The sequence below is a fragment of the Accipiter gentilis genome, chromosome 9 (assembly GCF_929443795.1).
Source record: "Accipiter gentilis chromosome 9, bAccGen1.1, whole genome shotgun sequence".
Classification (NCBI taxonomy): domain Eukaryota; kingdom Metazoa; phylum Chordata; class Aves; order Accipitriformes; family Accipitridae; genus Astur; species Astur gentilis.
Window position 1 is genome coordinate 40,675,155 of NC_064888.1, and position 20,565 is coordinate 40,695,719.

General features: G+C 37.1%; 1 protein-coding gene across 2 annotated transcripts; it reads right to left on the reverse strand.

Moving 5' to 3' along the window:
* Positions 1 to 495: 495 nt before the first annotated feature.
* UROS (uroporphyrinogen III synthase) lies at positions 496 to 20,564 on the reverse strand. 2 transcript variants are annotated; one of them, XM_049809560.1, is made up of 10 exons: positions 20,109 to 20,564; positions 14,799 to 14,888; positions 13,991 to 14,074; positions 12,892 to 12,988; positions 11,047 to 11,121; positions 9,720 to 9,794; positions 5,394 to 5,477; positions 4,829 to 4,914; positions 2,174 to 2,272; positions 496 to 1,547 (listed from the first exon to the last, which is right to left on the reverse strand). In XM_049809560.1, exons 2-10 carry the CDS (start codon positions 14,859 to 14,861, stop codon positions 1,401 to 1,403), a joined length of 810 nt encoding a protein of 269 aa, XP_049665517.1. In that variant the 5' UTR covers positions 14,862 to 14,888; positions 20,109 to 20,564; the 3' UTR covers positions 496 to 1,400. The 2 variants fall into 2 exon arrangements, 1 of the variants encoding a protein (XP_049665517.1); XR_007507158.1 differs by having other exon boundaries at positions 1,513 to 1,547; positions 5,410 to 5,477.
* Between the last annotated feature and the right edge of the window lies 1 nt (position 20,565).

Sequence of the window (20,565 nt, forward strand, 5' to 3'; positions counted from 1 at the left end):
TCCAAATCCTCGCTCTGCTGTGGATTTATTTTTGAAGGAAGAGATGAACAGTACTGCATGCTCATTGTTATAATGACGCTACCCAGCTGAATCTGAATGTTCAACAGCTTAACTTCACTCATCTTAAAAAAAAAAAAAAAAAAAAAAGGGGGGGGGGGGGGGGCAAAGTCAACAGTTGCTGCGTAACCATTCTCTTCCTTCTTTCCCCGGGGCATGTCTACACCATCCTACAGCTACATCTAGTTACCACAGCGATTCTAGTATCCTACAGGATGTTGTTCTTTAATGATGAAGTATTCCTCCCACTGTTCAACATTATCTTGCAGAAATTAGTATACTTCCGAGACTCTATTTCATCTCAAGAAACTGAACTGCTTTATAAAGCAAAATGGTTGTCTTATTGTGCCCAGTCTGACTGATGAATCCACATACACAATTTGAAATTACTTCAGTTTATATTAACATAATTGGGTTCTTATTCTAGGTACAGAGCATCTTACCTAATTGGAAATTCAGGTCATATACTCAGAATTAAGCTAATAGAAACTTACAGCAAATGAGGATTTCTCTGTTATTCTATGAACCTCAGCACTATACTAACAACATGAATGACTTCCATGAGGATTATAATTGAGTATATTATGATTTAAATCTTCTACGAATTTTTTAGCATTAGCACTAAATAGGATTAGTTTTTCTCCTTTCACAGATAAACAATTAAAGCATAAACCACATCCAAAACAGACAACTCTAACACCATTATTAATGATGATAAGCCAGTTTATTTCTCTGTTAATAAATCATCTTTCACTAGAGAAATAGAAACCAAAACCTAATTTTTTAAGACCCTGTACTATAAGGATATTGAGTGGCAACAGCTGACCTGCTATTAGCTCCACACAGTGCAACTTCACTTCAAGGACTGTCCTATTCCACTGAGAATCTACAATCATCATTTTAATATAAATGTTTGAAAAGCAGAACAATGAAGAAGTAAGCTTTACAATAGAAAATACTCCACTGTAAGTATGCTCTTCTTCTACAAAAGAAAAAGATGTGCAAGTAAAACTGGCTATACAGAGAAGGAAAATCCTTACCTTGTGTGCTAGGAGATACCTGAGGTGATACATTTATTTCAGTATACTACTCTGATGCAGATTAGCCTCTCACAACTAGTTTTCAAGGAATGCCCACATAAAATATTTACACTGCACACATGAGAAAAAGGGGAATAGCTAGATGCTTTAAAATATGCTGGACAAATTCTAGATTTCTTAGACATTTAGATGCAAGGACAGTGTTGCATAATCCTGAAAAATACTTTCTTGCGGGACAACAGGTCTGCAAAATGGAAAAGTCTTCTACAGCACCATATTCACCTTCGAACGCATGCTGTGCTCTCATTTAGCTAAACAGCAGTTCTGTAAGCGAAGTGCTTTTTGGATCCCAGCGGCGAGGTCTTGGGGAGTCGGACTCTCTGCAGTACAGCTAACTGGGATTCCTGCTGCTTCCATGGCTTCCGCAGTTGTTGGACCGATAGCAGCAAACTGAAATGGCATTATTTACAGTTATCATAGCGTAGTCAGTTACGGCATCAACTCTTACTAGTTACTTAGGTACACATCCTTCCTTCTTTGCTGACATTGTCAGTGTATCAACTTGCATGGCTGAGCTTACTAAACTGTACTAACCATTTCACGTTGAAGATTTTCAGCATTAAAAAACGCCTATCAATCGAGCTTCTTAGAATTTACTTAGGAAAGATTATTATTTATCTCGCCATTATAAACATTTAAAGCTCTTAGTCCCACAAAACAGGAAAAGTGAGAGGAATTTTAATATGCCTCAGCCCGATTCAAGCAAGAACTATTCACCACTTCACATCACTAACAGAAAAAAAAGCCTGTACCCAGTGGAGACTGGGCAAGTTAGTTGGGGAAAAAAATTCTAGGTGAAAACAATTTCTTCTTCTTTTTTTTAAAAAAGGCTCTCAGCTATATAATAACATTTGTATTTGCTATCTATGTATGTGCTATAATCTGTTTTTTCAGAGAAATAAAACACAAACAAAAGAGAAAACAAAGGTTTGTAAAGGGTTTAACAGCCTTCGTATCTCATTGCTCACCCCAAACTTCCTCCCCACTGTATTTCACCCCTTTTAAAGAGAAGATACCTTGATATGGTTGATTAAATCCCCTGAAAGCTTCTGAATGTGCTGGAGGCAAAATTTGACACCAGATGGACTGAAGAACACGATGCTTGCTGGAAATCCCTGAGTAAAAGTAACCATAGGTTGGCATATACTACTCACAATTCCAGCAGTGTATCAGTACACATTCACATAAATCCTTTCAACTGTCTCTATATGGACGTGAAGTGTTTTATTAATGAGGAACAGCAGTTAAGCCAACAGAAAGGGTTTCCTGTGGTGCAGACAGCCTGCCATACCACAGAATGCTGAAATTCAGGTGTGACTTGAAACAAATAGTTTGTCAAACAAGCACTTGCTGATAAATGTACTGAAAGTGTTCTGCAGCCGTACTTATTCAGCAAGAAAACTCAGCAAGCTATTTCCCTAAATCCATTCCCATCTATCTCAGTTCTGCACATATTCTCTGTTTCCTAGCTTATGTGGTTTACCCTAAGTTCTGCCCGCCCTGAGAAGCTCTGGCAAAGATGAGGTGTTGCCTTAAAACTGCAGACCCTGGGAAGGGCTCGCTCGCTCTCAGAATAAGCCTGCCTTAAGATAGCAGCAGCAACCTTCTGTAGCCAAAAGAAAACTGCAGAATTCGGTCTGGAATGAAGGGCCCAAGCTCTTGAGCTGTGGACCCAAAGCACGTGCCTCCTTTATCATGATTTTCTGTCTGACAAGAAAGATACACTAGTTCCACTCAAACTACATCTGTTGTTATTTTATAGCGCATGACTTGGAAGCTAGCCTTAGCTCACGGAGGCCAGAATGACAGTTTAACACAGTGCTGTTCATTGTCTCACCAAATGCTAAACACTTGTCGTTTTATGTCAGCTCTCCGCGCACTAAATATATAACCACGATATCATCAGGTAAGAACAACTAAAAAGCGCATGAGAAACACATTTTAGCAGCTTTACACTGAAACTAACATCTAATTGCGGCAAGCAAGGAGTTCCATAAAAAGAGTTCAGACAGTTACAAAATGCATATGCACTACTGACTCAATTTCGTAATTGCTATTAACCAAATACCGTGGGGTTCAGAACTGCCATATCCACTGGGGATCACCAGGATATACTACCGTGTATTGGTTAGACAGCCCACACCATAACCTTTTAGAACCTTTTGAAAAAGAACTTTAAAATCAGTATGTCATTTAGCAAGACATTAATGCACAGATTCTAAAAAGAGGTGCAACACGCTCAAGGAAGCCAAGTTTCTGTAAGAAAGAAGGCCTGCACTTTGAATAAAATTAATCCTAGATATCATGTAGGCTCCTACAAATGGAAAATTCAGAAAGACAGTCTTGAAAAAATAAAAGCCATTATTAGTACCTTCAAATCTTTTATTATGCACTGATCCTTGATTAATGACATTTACTAGACCGTTTTAAAAAGAGAAAAATATTGATAATTCTAGCAAATATATCTCAATACACTGGTCAACAGCATGCCGCTTGGAATTCTAACACTTAAAATGAGAATACTACATTCATAAATTGGATAAACGGAGAAGGAACACTGAAACTATGTAGGGCAGGTTACTACTGCATTCTGATTTGTAGTATACAGCAAAGATGTCCAGTGATATTTCAATTTGTCGTGGTTTAAGCCCAGCCAGCAACTAAGCACCACGCAGCCGCTCACTCACTCTCCCCCCATCCCACTGGATGGGGGAGAAAATCAGGAAAAAAAGTAAAACTCCTGGGTTGAGATAAGAACGGTTTAATAGAACAGAAAAGAAGGAACTAATAATGATAATGATAATATTAATAAAATGACAACAGTAGTAATAAAAGGATTGGAACATACAAACGATGCGCAGGGCAATAGCTCACCACCCGCCGACCGACACCCCGCCAGTCCCCGAGCGGCGATTCCCCGCCCCCACTTCCCAGTTCCTAAACTAGATGGGACGTCCCATGGTATGGAATACACCGCTGGCCAGTTTGGGTCAGGTGCCCTGGCTGTGTCCCGTGCCAACTTCTTGTGCCCTGGCTGGGCATGAGAAGCTGAAAAATCCTTGACTTTAGTCTAAACACTACTGAGCAACAACTGAAAACATCAGTGTTATCAACATTCTTCACATGTTGAACTCAAAACATAGCACTGTACCAGCTACTAGGAAGACAGTTAACTCTATCCCAGCTGAAACCAGGACACAATTACACTAATAAAAATTAATGATAAAGCTGTTCAATAGATATCCTCGCTAAATGTAATTTCTGACACGGTATTGCTTAAAAAGCAGTCTTGTCCAGCTCAAAGAAATAAACTGAATAAGTAATTATTTATGCAGTTATATATGTAATTATTTATGCAGAAATTCTGAAACATACATGTATTTTGAAAGTTAGACAAAATGTGAAAATTTTTGTTTTTCTTCTTTCTCGTGTCTTGTGGGCTCGTTTACAATTGTCATAAGAAATAACTGAGGGACTCGCGCTTTCTTTCTGAAACTTCTGCTAAAAGATTTTCTTGGTAGTCAACGGGGAAACAAAACAAGAAGCCCATGCAGGATATTCCTGTATCACCACAATTACCATTTACAGACAGCTGAAAAAAAAAAGAGTACATTCTGCTAGCTATTACCATATACCCCAGAAAAACCTCAGATTACATCAGCATCCAATACCTGTTGTGAGAAGTAACTGCTCAAAGATTCTTGCAGGTCAGCGTGTTGGGTTGTTTGATAAACAGTAAGGCTTTCCAGAGGTATACCTGGAATCAGGATATACATTCATAATTAAACAGGGTTTCATTAAATTTCTATTATTTCAAAAAAACACTCTCAACATGCTAACTGCACTTCAGTGCACTATTTTAGGCTAAAAAGATTAAAAAGATAGAGAAAAGGTACTTCTAGAGTTTCAAGATGTACTAAAGCATCTGTAATCAGAGGACCTCGAAGCACTCTGGCAAACTGGCAAGCCTTGCAGCGTTTCTGGGAGTTATCTCCCAACTCACAGAAGAGAACGCGGGTGAAGAACAAGGCAAATAACCTTGCTCACGTCATGCTACAGCTCAGTCCCAGTGCTGCGGGCAGCAATCCAACCTCGCAGTTTTTACTCCCATCCTCTAACTTCTAGCCAACTTAATAGCAAATTCAATTTTTAGTTATTCAAATTTGGTTCACAAGCTCTAGATACAACTTTTCTCATAACTGACTAATTAAAATGAGGCTCCAAGGGAAGTTCAACCTTTTTCTCTAAGTACCGTAGGAAGTACTTCTCTTTTCAGGGCTCCACAAGGAAAAAGAAGAGCTGAGGAATTAGGTTTCTCTCCTGTAAATACACAAGCAAGAACTTTAATTAACTTATGTTTTTAATAAAGAGTAAACATGATACATTTAATACATTTTAAACGTATCAGATGTTGAACACTGCAGTAAATGCTGCATGCTTCATCACAGACACAGCCGTAAGATAACTGAGAACATTTGCAGTGCAACTGCATCCACAATTCAGAGGACAGAGGCTACTTAGCATGTAAATTAAAAAATATTCCATAACTATAATATGAATACATTGGCTAAAAAGATTGCACAAAAGATAAACCACATTTCTATTCTCCTTGCCATTCTACAAAGCAAAACAAGTACTGTGCAAGTTATCTCCTCCTCCTCTTCCTCCTCAGAAACACAATCTTCCTCAATTTTATATTTAAAATCTTAGTCCCACTCAATACATGACAGCTTGCTCTATATAAAAGAATGTTCAGGCAGACAAAGAAGAGGACAGAAATACTGTGCTGAAAAGTTTCAATCTACCTGAAACTAGCAAATAGCACTGTCTGTATGAGATTCTCAATAATTTGCTGGGTTTAGGGACTAAACTAATTGTTTTGGCAAGATTTTCCACTGCTAGATTTTATCTAATAAGAGTGAATATTAACACTTTGCAAAAGATAAAGAGCATTTTAATCAAGGAAGAATTTGATTTTTGGATAGGAATTTAACAGCAGGCTTTTTTTGCACAGAGTTTGCCTTTCCTATAAATAACAAATACAGAGAAAATTTCAAGATTAAATTCTACGCAGCTGCACGCAACTTTGCATTCATCTTTCAAAATAAATGAGAGTTCATCAACACATTTTTTTTATTACTAATTCAGATACATTAATACAACTGTTTAAGAGATGCCTACTAGAAAAAGAAATGCTTTTTTTTTTTTTAAGTGCTGGAAGTAGCTTCTTGGTTTATAACAGTAGGCATCAGAGATGCCTCGGGGGGTGGTGGGAAGGGCAGCACAGTAAAAATCAAATGGAAAGACCCTAGCAGGAGTCAACACAGATATATCTGACTGTCCTAAATACACACTGAGGTTTTATTAGAAGCCATAGATATGCTTGTAATAAATTACAGGAAGGAAGAATGAACTTGGGACAGAATGTAAAAGAGATTGTAAAATAATAAGATAAAACCTAAATATTTCAGCATTAATCCTCCTGCAACTCATGTCAGTTAATTGAAATGTCAGTATGATATCTGTAAAGAAACACTAATCCTTTTTGACTGGTGTTTATAAAGCACAGAAAAATTCCTTAGTAGGCCTGAACAATACAACAAGCATTGGCCCTCATGGTATCCCCTACTTCTGTAACCAACACAAATGCTACACTGTAATAAAACTGAAAAAATATTTGCCTTGAAAAGAGAGTAGAGCTAACTAGCTAGTTAAGGAGTAAATTCCTTTTTTTTCCCAATCACTTAAGCTGAAGTGGGTACCACAGCACAAGAGGTGAATACCAGAAGAAATTTCATTGCTTCAGATTTTATTTTTATTCTGACAATAAATTCTAATGATATAACAAATTTAGAGCCATTCTTTTCATTTACTTATCATTTTATGCATAAACAAAATTAAATATATACATAATAGGGAACATGATGTAATTTAATCTGTAATTCAGAGGTTGTTATAAACCACTTGATAAATTGAGAGTGCATAAGTACGCAAAATCCAATAAATCATTGAGTATGATTATATGTATCAACAACAGGCAGTCTCCAATGATTGAAATTCACTGTTCGGTTATCGAAACCGAAGGGTATTCAAAGGCAGTCATTTTTGCAAGGATAATGGAAATGCTGCAGCACTGTGTTAATTTAAATAGCCTGCTGGTGTTCTGGTATGAAACTGCCCTCAGGATACTCTATGTAAAAGGCTGTAAACACACAGTTCTCTCTTTCTTTGGTGGCTACCAGAAGGTGCTGCTGGCTCTGGAATTTCTCTGCTCTCACCAGACAGTGCTATTCCCTGTCCGGCTCCCTCTGTGACTGCCAGCTCCCACCTCGGCAGGAGGGTGCAGGCAAAGCAGGGAAATAGCCACGGGATCAGACATGGTCAGAAGTAACAGGGTCTGTGAACCAAGCAGTTCCCAAGGGAGGAGAAAGAACCAGGATGATCCTTGACTGGACTGAGAAAATAACCAAGAAGATGTTACGATGAAGTAAGTGTGCCAGTCACAGGTGCACCAATGAGGAATTTTTCCATTGCTGGTACTACATGCACTGTTTTCTTTAGACCTGATCCTAGGTTTTTTTTCACGATCATGCAACAAAAGAGACAGGTATTTTTCTCATCTTCCTTCTCAAAAATCCCTCCATCTGCAAACTGGCAAACATTAATTCATTACCAGAAGTAAATTTCCTAGCACTAAAAAATCAGCTAAAACCAGTCTTTGTTTTAAAATATCTTTTGAAGAGTAGATGTGGGTTATTCTTCACTTATGGCATTTTTGTGTTGAAAATTTCATTTTTAATTTTCAGAATTTATTACTTAATCTTGTGTTGGTAACTCTAATTTTTATCATGAAATATTCCACATAGTTAAAATATTTTATTTGCCAATGAATAACAGAGCACTCTGCCCATAAAAAACAATACTTGCCAGCTCAAATCAATTTTTCTTTTACTATAAATCTCTGCTACTATGCAGACTTTGCTAATCAACACTCTCTTTCACATCTAACATGCCTAACAGCCAAAAATAACGTGTCAGGGTTCTTGACATCATTTCCACTACTGAAGCACCTAGCACCTTATTCAGCAAGTTCATAAAGCGTGGTCAGCAGTAGGCTTTTAAACCAGCAGATACAATAATTCATCCAACATCTAGAATAACTGCACTGTCATTTGTTTCTCTGACTAGGGTTAGCCAAAGGCAGACTATTTACCTTGACTGACTGAGTAACGGCTTTTCAAAGCATTGGTCGTTCTCTGTCCCATTAGTGGACACTGCATGAGCCTCTAGATGAAGGTTTCTGTTCCCCCTTTTAAATTTGGGGCAGACAGACCTTCAGCAAAGGACATACCTTGGTATCAGACTGAAAGCCACCCTCCAATTTCAGTATGAGGCTCCACAACACAGCTCCCTGCTTTCTTACATGAGCGGGGATGCACCCCAGGTCGTGTAAAAGTACAGAGAAGAATCCGCCAGCTAACAAGTTGCTGCCGAGATACTGAACCTTAGGTGTGATTTTCACCTGGTATAGACGTTATTTTAGCTACGAGTTTCAGAGTGCTTGGGGCCTAATTTTGCTGACTTCTTTTGATAACTGTTCCTCCCAGCCGACGCTCAAGACGGACACTTTGAAGGCAGTATGCACCTCAGTCGTGGATCCCCTGGAACACCACCACGTGTGTCAGAAGCTCCAAGGTCAAACTCATTGCACTGGCAGCTCCCACTTATGACATTCTTCACCCAACTCCTATATCCCAGGCTGTACAAAAACACAGCCTCTTTTTTCACAGCTTGTACTGACCCACCCACTGAAAAAATAATGAGCCCCTAAGCCTAAAAATGTTTCTTATTACTACCGGAAATTTTAACAAACTACAGTAAAAAAACCCCTGAGGCAGTAGACTAACTAGACTTTTAAAAATTACCCAACAATCTGATAATACATTTAGAAGCAGCAAACAGATCAGCACATTCAGCTTTAACCATAACAAAATGGTTAAACAAAACAATCATTTTAACTAACCCTTTCTGCAACTTCAAAACCACTCTCCTTTGGTGCTGAAAAATAGATTCCTCTGAAACCACATGTTCATTCTGAGGAAAGGAGTTCCCCTTATCTACCTGGCACTATGGCATGGTGAAAAATCCCCAGCATCAACTGGTTTGAAGCAAGAGAAGTCAGGTCACCCCAAGTGCACAGAGAAGCAACACACCTACAGTCATAATCATTTAAATCTCATGATTAAGCAGCAATTTCCAATCATTATAGCTCTGATCTTTTAGTAAAAAAATACTTTGTCTACTGGGTCATATAGGATTATTAATCAATTACAGAGTCTGAAATTTCATGTAAATTAGTATTTTGCATAGATATTTCAAAGTATTTTTTATCATCTTTTAAAGATATCACCTGCATTACCAGAAGTTGATTCATGAGTTCTGCATAGAAGAGATATATGCAGGAAGTACTTCTCCGCTTCAGTGTACACTTGATTTATAGGAAATTCCGAAACAACAGAAGGTACATTAGCTTAATTTAAGTAGAAGATTTTAGGTACTTACTTGAGCAAATATATTCAGCTAATTTTTCAGCATTTCCAGACTTTTCTCCTTGTGGAGTAAGACCAATTTCTTCCACTATAACCAAAAGCAGCAAAGAAAAACATTTAAATCAATGAAAACAATTCAGATTTACTATCACAGAAACATGGGTTGAAAAGGGAGACACAACTTGATCCACACTCACAAATACTTCTTTGAAAAGCAAAAAATCAGAGCCTTTGAAGTAGTAACATGCTACGCAAGATTTGGTTTTGGTTCTAGAAAGACAAATTACGATAGAAGAATCCTGGGGATAGCTAAGCTGTTTTGGAGAGTTTCTAAACTCTCCTACCTGAAGCAGGTGAAACAGAAAGCACTGTCTGACTGCGCTGAATAGGCTGCAATTCCTGGCATGGCACGGTTGCAGGTAGCTTCCCAACGAGCGTATTGCTCTTCTTTGTAGTGAAAGCTGAAATATTATCAGAAAATCTGAGTATAACACTGGTCTGTCTTAAGCCAGTAAGTAGGATTAAGATGAATTCCTGATAAATTAACTAATTTGGGACTCGATTGATTCAAGATGCTTGTTAGGTGTTACCGGTTGGTGATTCAGTGTTGTTACCAACCTGCCTGAAAAAATATGCTTTTTACAGAGGTAGCCAGTACTTATCTGAACTATTTTTGTACTAGAAGTAGAAAAAAAATCAAGATTCTTAAAACTCTCAAATGCTAGTCTTTTCATAATATTTCCTGTGTGGTTCAGTGGAAGCTAAAGCTACAATGCATTCTTACAATAAGAAAGGCTTTCATAAACTAAAATCTACGTTGCATTTTTTTACGTACATAAAATATATATTGCATCAAATTAAAACCAGTGTCAAGACGAATAAAGCAGCTGACCCACTGAAGTCAATGGGAAGTATACTGCTGACTTCTGTTTGGCAAATGCCTCGCAGGAACACTGAGGGAATGAAGGGCCAGTGCATCACACTTTGTACAGTCTCAGACAACCATGTTATAATCCCCTTCATCCAATTTAATTTCCAAAGTGAATGAAAAAAACCACATGCAAATTAAGAACAAAGGTTTTTTTCTTCTTTTTTTGACCAAACTTTTAAAGTAGTTACCATCACAATACAAAAGTAATGAAAAACCAGAAGCTAGAACCTTAGCTGAACTAAGCACATATAGTTCTAATGTGTATACAATTACCTGTTTTCAAAATTATCCATTTATAAAACTTCCCTATATTTTCTTCTAAGCACCCTTGAATAGCAGCCAATATTCCAAAAAATGTACTTTACAAGACAGATTTATCTAAGATTTTTTTTTTTAAACCCCAGCTTACCTAGAGAAGCTGTAGTTTTTCCTACCACGTATGCTGGTTTGGTATTCCATCTTTGTTTAAGAGATTTTGACCAGGCTGAAAAACATTAAATTAAATTTAAGCAAGTGGCAACAAAATACAAATGCTAAATGAGTATTTGAACTTCTGTTTAATCTACAAATACAGCAAAATAGTAATAATAACAACTAATACTCCACTACATATTTCAGCAAATCTGGACATAGAAAATGAATCTTTAATGTATTTTTTTTCATTGTATAAACAGCAGTCTACAACATGTTTTTAAAAGCTTAATTTGAATAAACAGTTCTTAGCTGCTTTTGTTAAGCAGCATTTTTAATGCACGCTTGCCCTATGCCAGATCACATGCAACTTGCAATGTTAATTTATATTTTGGCATTAAGAATTTTAAAAAGCATCAAAACTCATAGGAAAAAACAGCACATAGTACAAAGGGAGATTTAGACATACAAACTGGTGGTTTAAAGCTGAAGGCTTAGGCAAAAAACCCACATATAATCTTATATGACAACAAATAAAAGGGTAAAAATCTATGTTCATGCACTACAGTACTCTATAATACAACTCTTTCTTATACAAGAAAAACATAGAAACTGATTCTATTTTAAAAATACACCAAAAATAAGTTATCAGCTCAGAAATAAAATCTACCAGAGACCAAAATAAAATTAGTAGGAAGTGGTTTTCCTCCTTCAGACTGTATCTTATAGATTACACTTCTTGGATCCAGCTACCTGATCCCTATACCCGAAATCCTAACGAGTCAAAAATAGATACACTAAGTCTTTTACTATCTTGTCTTAAAACAGTACAGCATAGGACATTGAGTTCCTTTCTAGTATTCCTGGGGGGAAAAAAAAATTAGAAATAGAAACTACAACAGTAATAAAAAAAAAAATCATAGGAAACTATTCTAAAGAAGGAAAAGGATTTATTACCTTTGAAAGGAACCCAAATAGGAACTAAAGACTCCCCAAATTACTAATCAGACCTATATACGAACTCTAGGTAAGATACTACATTTGACCAAAAATCCTAAAATATAGCCCTCTGCTGTTGAAAATGCTAAAATGAGCTGACAGTGCATTTACTGAAGAGTGTAACCTTACTCACTGTACATTGATTAGTATGACTACAGCCAAAATATGGAGCAGATAAAGTAATGATACAATTTAAGTGCACACATAAACCCAAAGCCAGTAGTTAACACTTAGCATAGGAATTCAGAAGAGTTTACAAGGATTTGATAGATCATTGGTATGGTAATTTCTATTTGGCATTCTGCAGGATTCTTACAACTAATCTGTTGGCTTTTATGTATCACCATGTCTTCAGTGCTTTTTAGCTAATGCTAAATTCACTTGAAAAATTTTATATTCAAGACAGAGAAATCTGTTTTTCTGTAAGACTCCATATGAAGCCTACACAGAAATAGCAGCGGCCAGTTTCTACAAAATGCTCCTCTCTTTAGGGGAGGAAAGTGGTTAGTAAGCAAAACTAGGCACTGCAGCAAAATACTCCTCACGCATGAGTTTCTGTTTACAACTCTTTTTAGCAAAGATAACCACAACTGAAAAAGCTCACACTAATTAGTAATTTGCACCAAAAGCTCTCTCATTTCTAACAACAGCATTAAGTGCAGAAAACCCAGCCCTCAACCCCTTAAAAGCTCAATTTCGCAAGGCCTTTATGATGCCAAAAGAACTATGATATACAGCTTTTTAAAAAAGGTATACTCCAAACACCTACTGGTGGGTGAAATAAAATTACAGACTCCATAAAACACTCAAACAGAAAGACTAAGGAATATAAATATGCACTTACCTTCATTTTTACTATTCTCTTTTAAACATAGCTTGATGGCTTCTAAAGCTCTTGGACTGGTAAAAACTAGGCCTCCGTAACATTCTGGATGAGAGAGCTACTTACAAACAGTAAATTTAAGAAGTAAATTAAAAAATTAATACATAAATTTAAAAATTAAGTTGGTCAATTCTTTATAAACTTGTGAAGAATAAAACAGCTTCAGTAAGTGTCTGAAACTGAAAAGGGCAAATATTTCATTACTACCAGTAGCCAGAGTATTTGTAACAGAAATCTATAACAAAGCTTAAATTCAGAACAAAACTTGCACAGATTATATTAATTCTGAGAATTTGTAGGAATGGACAAGGATTCCTGTCACTGAAATGAGCTGGAAGAATAGGCGAATAACATACGAGGTACTAAAAAATTCATACAAGAGAAATGAACTGTTATTCCAAGTAGTAACACAGAGGGTACTACTCAGACAGCTACTTGCCCCCTGCCCCCTCAGTTAAGATTACTAAGGGGCTCTCAAAGATCAGTACTAAAAAAGGAAAAATGTTCTTGGATCACTTGTAGATGAAGATCATGATACATTCAAACACCTAACAAAGTTCAGTGCTGTTGGAGATTGCCAATAAAGGGAACCTTCCTTGGAAAACCTTTTCAACATTTTAAAATGAAATATATACATTGAAGAAAGAGTAGAAAGAAAACACTGATTATGCAATTTTATGCCATGTAACTAGGATATGCAGTACACTATTTCAGTACAACGTAAGGGTAAACCTCAGGTAACCTTTAGTTGTGACTACAGTCTTATCATTTTTTGTTGTGACTAAATGCCCCAACCTATGATTACCTATGCTCCATCACCCTAAACACGATTTCTATCTGACCAACTTAATTCTTCAACAAGTATGGGCAACATACTTGTTGGAGTATACAATACTGTATTGTGTTGTATACAATATTGTATTGTGTACAACTGTGTTTGTGGAAACACAAAAAAAGGTACCACAGAGGGCATTATTAAATCAAGGTAAGACATGGCATCTTAGGAACCATGGCCTAAATTTTGTTGAAAATAAGACAACTGAATTAATTTAAAACCTACCTTTTCAAATAAGCTTTCAAGAGATATGAATTCAAATGACAAAACTGGAATCAAAGTTGCTTCAAATCCGTATAATCCTAATTCCTACCAAAAAAAGGTTTACAGCTCTTGAAATAGATTTCAAACAGTAGTTTTTTCTTTTTCAAAGAATTGACTAAGCACAAATATTTCTTTTTACTAAAGTAAAATACAAAGGCATCTTACTTCCTTTTACTAGTGAATCTGGTTTTGTTAGTTATTTAGTATTACAACACAATACTAAACAAACAACTGTGAAACTGAGGCCTCCTACATAGCTACCGAATAGTTACAGTATACACCAGCACATAACTCTGAAGTCCCTAAGTGGCAATCGATCACCTACTCCTGCAAATATTCTTGTACATCTCTGTAATTCTTTAAAGTCAATAGAACTGCCCTTACAAGTAAGACCTACTCACATGACTAAAGGCAATAGCAGAAAGGACCACAACCTCTTTTTCACATTACATTCCCACTAAGACTACTAACATTTTTTGTAATCTTAATTCTATCCATATGAACGTAATCAATATTAATTAATTAAAATGAAATTGTTTTAATATCAGTACTTTGCTGAGAGCTTTAATGGTGAATTCAGTACGAATGCCCCACAACTAAAATAATTTTTTCAGTAACAGCAAATTTTCTAGCATACTTTTTTTCTTAGCATAATTTCAGACATGCATTCGTAATTTTGTTTAAGCACTTTTTTCACTTGAAACAATCAAATTAATCTCTCTTGCTGAACAACACAATTGTTTGCTTGCTTCTTTAAAAATTTACTCACTTTAATATATGGATCTGGTCCTGAATCTTTGTCTTTGGGATCCTTCAGCAACAGAACCTTCATTGTTTACCAAATAACTGCAAAAGAACTCTGAAATATAATAACAGAATTTATCTAAATTAGATCTAGACGTCTTTCTACTCAACAGCGACTTTAATAGCTCAGCTTCAAAGAAACTGGGTTGCTAACAGTTGCACTGCTCTCTATACAATGAGTAAGCAGTTAACGTACATTCTCTGGGCATGAACATCCACCCTGATAAGACCAACAAATAACATGCTGTCTTTAGATAATACTGCTTAAGGGAGAAGCTGTAATGAAAGTCATCAAGGAGAGTACATTTTAAAGGAGAATGTTTTGTCAAAGAAGTAACAACTCCCGACAATGCAGTCATGTTCAGCAACGTAATAAGCTCCTATCTACAAAAACTTATTCTATTCTATTCATTTCCATGCTAGTTTCCACCTTATGCTCATCATAATGAGTATGCAAGGGCTTATGTATCAAGTGATTTAATTTGATGCATTTGGGGTCTCACCCTTTTCATGGGGGAAAACATGCAAGGCAGTGTTTCCATTTTTTTTTTTTTAAATACAAACATATGTGTGCGTGTATATACACACATTTATACATCTGAATATAATATATATGATATTCATATGCCTTCTTTGATATATCTATAGTAAACAAGGCAAGACTGAAAAAATATATTCTGTCATTAAAATAGAAGATGATAGTTGTCAGTTCCTTAAAAGTTGACTTTGGTGCTGAATTCAAAGTCTGCTACAACATGTAAGCAAATATACCAAGCATCAAAGTAAACAAATGTGATAATACAAACAAACAAAAATCCATTCTCTAACTGCACATTTACCTTAACTATCTATGTGTTACTTTCCTGATACATTACATACTAGCAAATTCACTTTAAAATTAATAATTATGAATATTCAAAGGTACAGAACATTTCAAATTTTATTCATTTGCATGACATGCATTCAAATCCTCAAAACTTCATCAATGACAAAACATCTTAACCGTTAGACATGGAAGTCCTTGTTTCCACAAGTCTTCTAGCGCTCAGTATTGACACAATGGGAACTGGTAGGGCTTTGCAGTTCTGAAATACCACGGCCAGTGAAGTCAAAGGGAACAACTAAAAACACACTAAGAAGAAGAAACAAGGACTTTATCGAGGGCCATATTCTCAAAACCTGTAATTCTCGCCGATTTCAAACTAGAGCAAACGCCAAAGTAGACCTCATCCATGGCTTTCAAGAGTTGGACACCCAAATACTTAAGTATCCAGTTGCTAGTAGCTTGAAGAAGGTAGGGCTAAGTGACTTTTCTCAGTTACTTTAACATTGTAACAGTCTTCACTTTAAAAATCCAACATTCTTGTAAAAACATTCTTTGCCCATAGTTCTTTATAGTATAGATTGTTGTTTTGATACTGATGTTACTAACAATCTGTCCTGTAACTCCACCTGCAGTGCTTATGCTCTAAGTATGATAAACTTATATTTCTACTAGTACTCTTAAAGTCTAACAGCACCAATAAAAATGTTAACTCTAACTTACCACACCTTCCTATTTCCAAAATACATAAGATTTAATAACATTAGGAAGTCAACAAAAGATAAATGTAAGAAAAAAAATTAAAATCCTTCCAAACTGTATAATACAAGATAACAATACTTTCTGGAAAGAGGAATTTCCAAAAATATTGTAATAAAACCCCCAGATGACATGAGAGAGTTAATTCAGGTACACCTGGGGAAAGCCGATTTCCAATTAATTACTTTAGGTAGTTAGAACAAATTAACTCCTTATTACTGTGTCAAGTAATGAATAACAATAAGAAATGGGTAAACACCCATGCTTAACAAGGTGACTTACAATAATCAAATTATTTTGTTTAGATCCTGCATACAAAATATATACTGAACCCAAACAATAATTACAAAGTCATAAAATATCATGAACTACTGCCAGATGCAATTACCTAGCTGTCTCCTCTACAAAGAAATCATACAAGCTGTATTTTGGACTCAGCCATCTGGCTCACTTGTATAAAGAGCAAGACTGCACAGCTCTGGCGCTCCTAGAAGCCACTGGCTTATTTTCAATTCTGCCAGAAGGCAGCTCGTTTATTGACCCCAAAAAGGGGCTGCAACTGTCCAACAGAAGATAAATTTGACCTAGAGAATCTGTAAGTTTGTGCATTCATGAAAAACATGTATTTTGATCTGCAACTACCTTCTGACTGCATTTGGCTTCACTGCGGAAAAAATTAGTCTCCTTTTCCACAGCCATAAACTTCTCAGACCGTTCTGTTCTTTTTGCCTACGCAGTTCAGACAGGTTCCCACGCATTTGGTGACAGGCGTGGCCAAAGGAAAACTGGTGGAATATACCCGTTTCCAAAGGCCTGGTCATCACACCCAACACTTTCTTAGCAAGTGTGCCCCACCACCACTGACACATCGCTGTGAATCGGGGCAAAAGGCCATCTTAACGGGCAGGCAGAAAAGAAGGGCGACAAGATCCCGAGGAGGAACAAGCACACATGAGCGCATTTTCAAACCAAAAATATGCCAATATACATTCAAAGGGTGAACAAGTTAAAACTTCACGATGGATTCTTTTTTTGGGGAAAAAAATGTACAGAGAAGTTTTTGTGACTTGCTGCAATGATGCGGGAGTCCCACTGCACTGGGAATGGTAAGAGAAATACAGTATATTTATTGGTTTTCTTGTATCCTTGAGATGTTACCAAGGAGTGCCCTACAAATGACTGAAATACTATTTTCCAAACAGCTAGCTTTCTGCTGAATGCACTTAGAGTCAAGAACCCTGACAAACATTCCTCTTGAATAAAAGAGTATTAAGAGAAAGCACATAAAGAAAACGTGCAGCATCTTTGGTAATTTTTAATGTATTCTGAGGGAAATACTTACAATACAAAGATATACTTTAGGTATCTTATATATTTTGTTTATAAATTATATCTTATATACTATATATATTTAATCAGAGGTATGCACAAACTTCTGAACAACCATTAAAAGTTTCTATTTAGAACAATGAATGGACTTAGCAGAGTCCAGCAGTGCTCAATCTGGAAAAGAGAATGTGTACAAATAACCTTAATAAGTTTTACACTGCCAAGTCTTTATTTATTGGATGATGCTGACTGCCCACTTTTGGCTCACTAAACAAGCACTTTGTTTGCCTGAGCACCAGTAATAACCCTGCAAAGATTGTTCTTCAAATGTTAAAAAAATACCATTTAAAACCTATTAGGCTTGAAAACAGCTAAGAGATAAAAGATTTTTTGTCTTGAGCACACAGACACAAAGATGAAGAAAAACTTGTATTAGTCAATCTGAGGTTTGGGAACCATCCAGTTAGCTCCGATAACAAACTACAAGAGTGACTGGAGTGTCTGAGGCATTACATCATGACTGAAGGCTAAAACCAGTTTGGTGCTATTTCTCTGAGTTCATGTTACTTAAGTCCACCTTAATTTAGAGGAAGGGTAATTCTAGGTCACGTTGCATATTCAGAACATTATGCTTACAGACATAATTGAAATGTTTCCCATTCACAGCATCACACAGTAAAATTCAACATCCCTGTGCCTTCAATTAAAACATAAAGCTAATTACAATGTGTCCCCCTGATATTACTGCAGTAAAAATGAGCAATACTCTTTCATATTAAAAAAACCTTTGCAGATTTTTTAAATACAACATTGTACAGAACGAACATGTCTGTGGGTCACTCAACTTTGATTTCAAAAGCTGTCCCCAAACAAATTGCCAACTATCTCTAACAGAGGACAGCTTGTAAAAAGAAATAAATGGGTCTTTTTGTTTCTTGCTGCTACGTGACACCAAGAGCTGCAAAATATATTAAACTTTTCTGACACTATTCTGATTATAAGCAACTGTATGGGTCACACAGTAAGGTTTGATTGCCAAGTGCAAAGGGAATTGTCTGTTCCATGATAAACATAAATGGAAATTAATTAGGAGACACTATTGAGATATGATTTTTAAAAAACCTCTAAAAATCCCTGGGCTAGGATTTTTGATGCTATGCATTTCTTACCAGTATTCTTTGATTTGATGGGTTTAATAACCAGAGAAGAAAAAAAGCCTACCTGTAAAGCTGCCATGAACTATGGTTCAGAAACCTACCAAATTCACAGATAATGTAATACCTGTATCATCAAGTAACAACAACAACCACCAAAAGATTTCACAACAATTCCTACTGTTTGGGTGTCTATGTCACAAAACTCAACAAAAAAACTGGTTCTTTAACATGGCAATCCAGAGGAGCAGCAAAGGACTCAGATCTTCTACTACATCATGGACTTTTACCAAAAGCAGTGTTAGTAATTAGTGTCATTCTTGACTGATATAGTTTCAAAAATAAAATGGAAAACTGTATATAGATGCAGATTGCATCCCCACAGAGGCAGTTTTACTGCAGCAGTAAAGGGCTTTGCCAATATATCTTTCTCCACACTTAATTCTTTCCCTGTGTATCAGTATTTATATTTTGGCAATGACCTAAGTGCTCCCAGAGCAGACACAGCTTTCAAAAAAATAATTAAAAAAATCAAACACACACGTTTGATACTTTAAAGAGACATGTAAATTCTATTTGGATTATATTTATAAAGCCAAAATTACATCCCAGGCCCTACATCCCAATGCCTTGCATTTGTTGTGGCTGGCAGTAGCAAATGCCCAATCCTCTTCCTCAAATGACCTCATTAACACCTACCTTTCTTAACTAGACATGAAGACTTAAATGGAACACGGTCTGCATGAATGAGCTCAAACATTAATGGCCACTTCTATGCTTTTAGTGCTTAGCGTTTTTCAACACATTTTCCTGATGAGTATTTTTATGAAAGCCACATTTACATCGTGTTTACTGTATTCCACCTCACTGCCTTTTCTGTTTGTTTGCCTGGAATTACATGTAACAAGTCTGGGAATTATTTTTTTAAGTAACCACTTGATTCCTTTTTTAATTTGGCTTTCGGCAGTTTGACTAATGTCATAGATGCTCAGGACAGATATTTAGGCCCCTGTACTGTACTTCAGCCTCTGTCTGGCTTTCTTTTCGTCACAACAGCGTAGAGGACAGGTTCAACAGAAACAGCCCAAGAACAGAGGTGGTGAGGGTGGAAGAAACCTGAAGACATTTGTCACAGGGGTCAATTACTTCACTTGCCTTTAAACAGGGCAGGCAGCAACAACGATTCACATGCACCCACGCTTCCACGTACCGTTTCCAGGCGTGTCTGGAGTCACGGCAGAGTCTGGGTGACTTTCCCAGAATACTCTATTTCTTTTAAAACAGGTGACAACAGCAGCACGAAGAGAGAATCCCAAGTTAGGGTTTTTTTAGGAGCAAGGAGAGGGGAGGACCGGGACGTGTTCCCCCCCTCCAGCTCCCCAGCCGCCCCTGTGGGGGCAGACCCGGCCCCGGGACCCTCAACCCCTGTCCCTTCGCCGTTTAACACAGCTTTTCCCTGAGATTCACGGCGGGCAGGCAGGACATAACCCCAACTCCCACCCTGAGGAGGTTTACCGCGCTGCGGTCACCACACAGCCGGAGGCCCGCATCCGCCGCTGCTTCGGCCCTAGCCGAGGCCCACAGCCCTCCCGCCGGGCCCTGCTGAGGGTGTCCGGCCCGGCCGAGGCCACAGCCCTCCCGCCGGGCCCTGCTGAGGGTGTCCGACC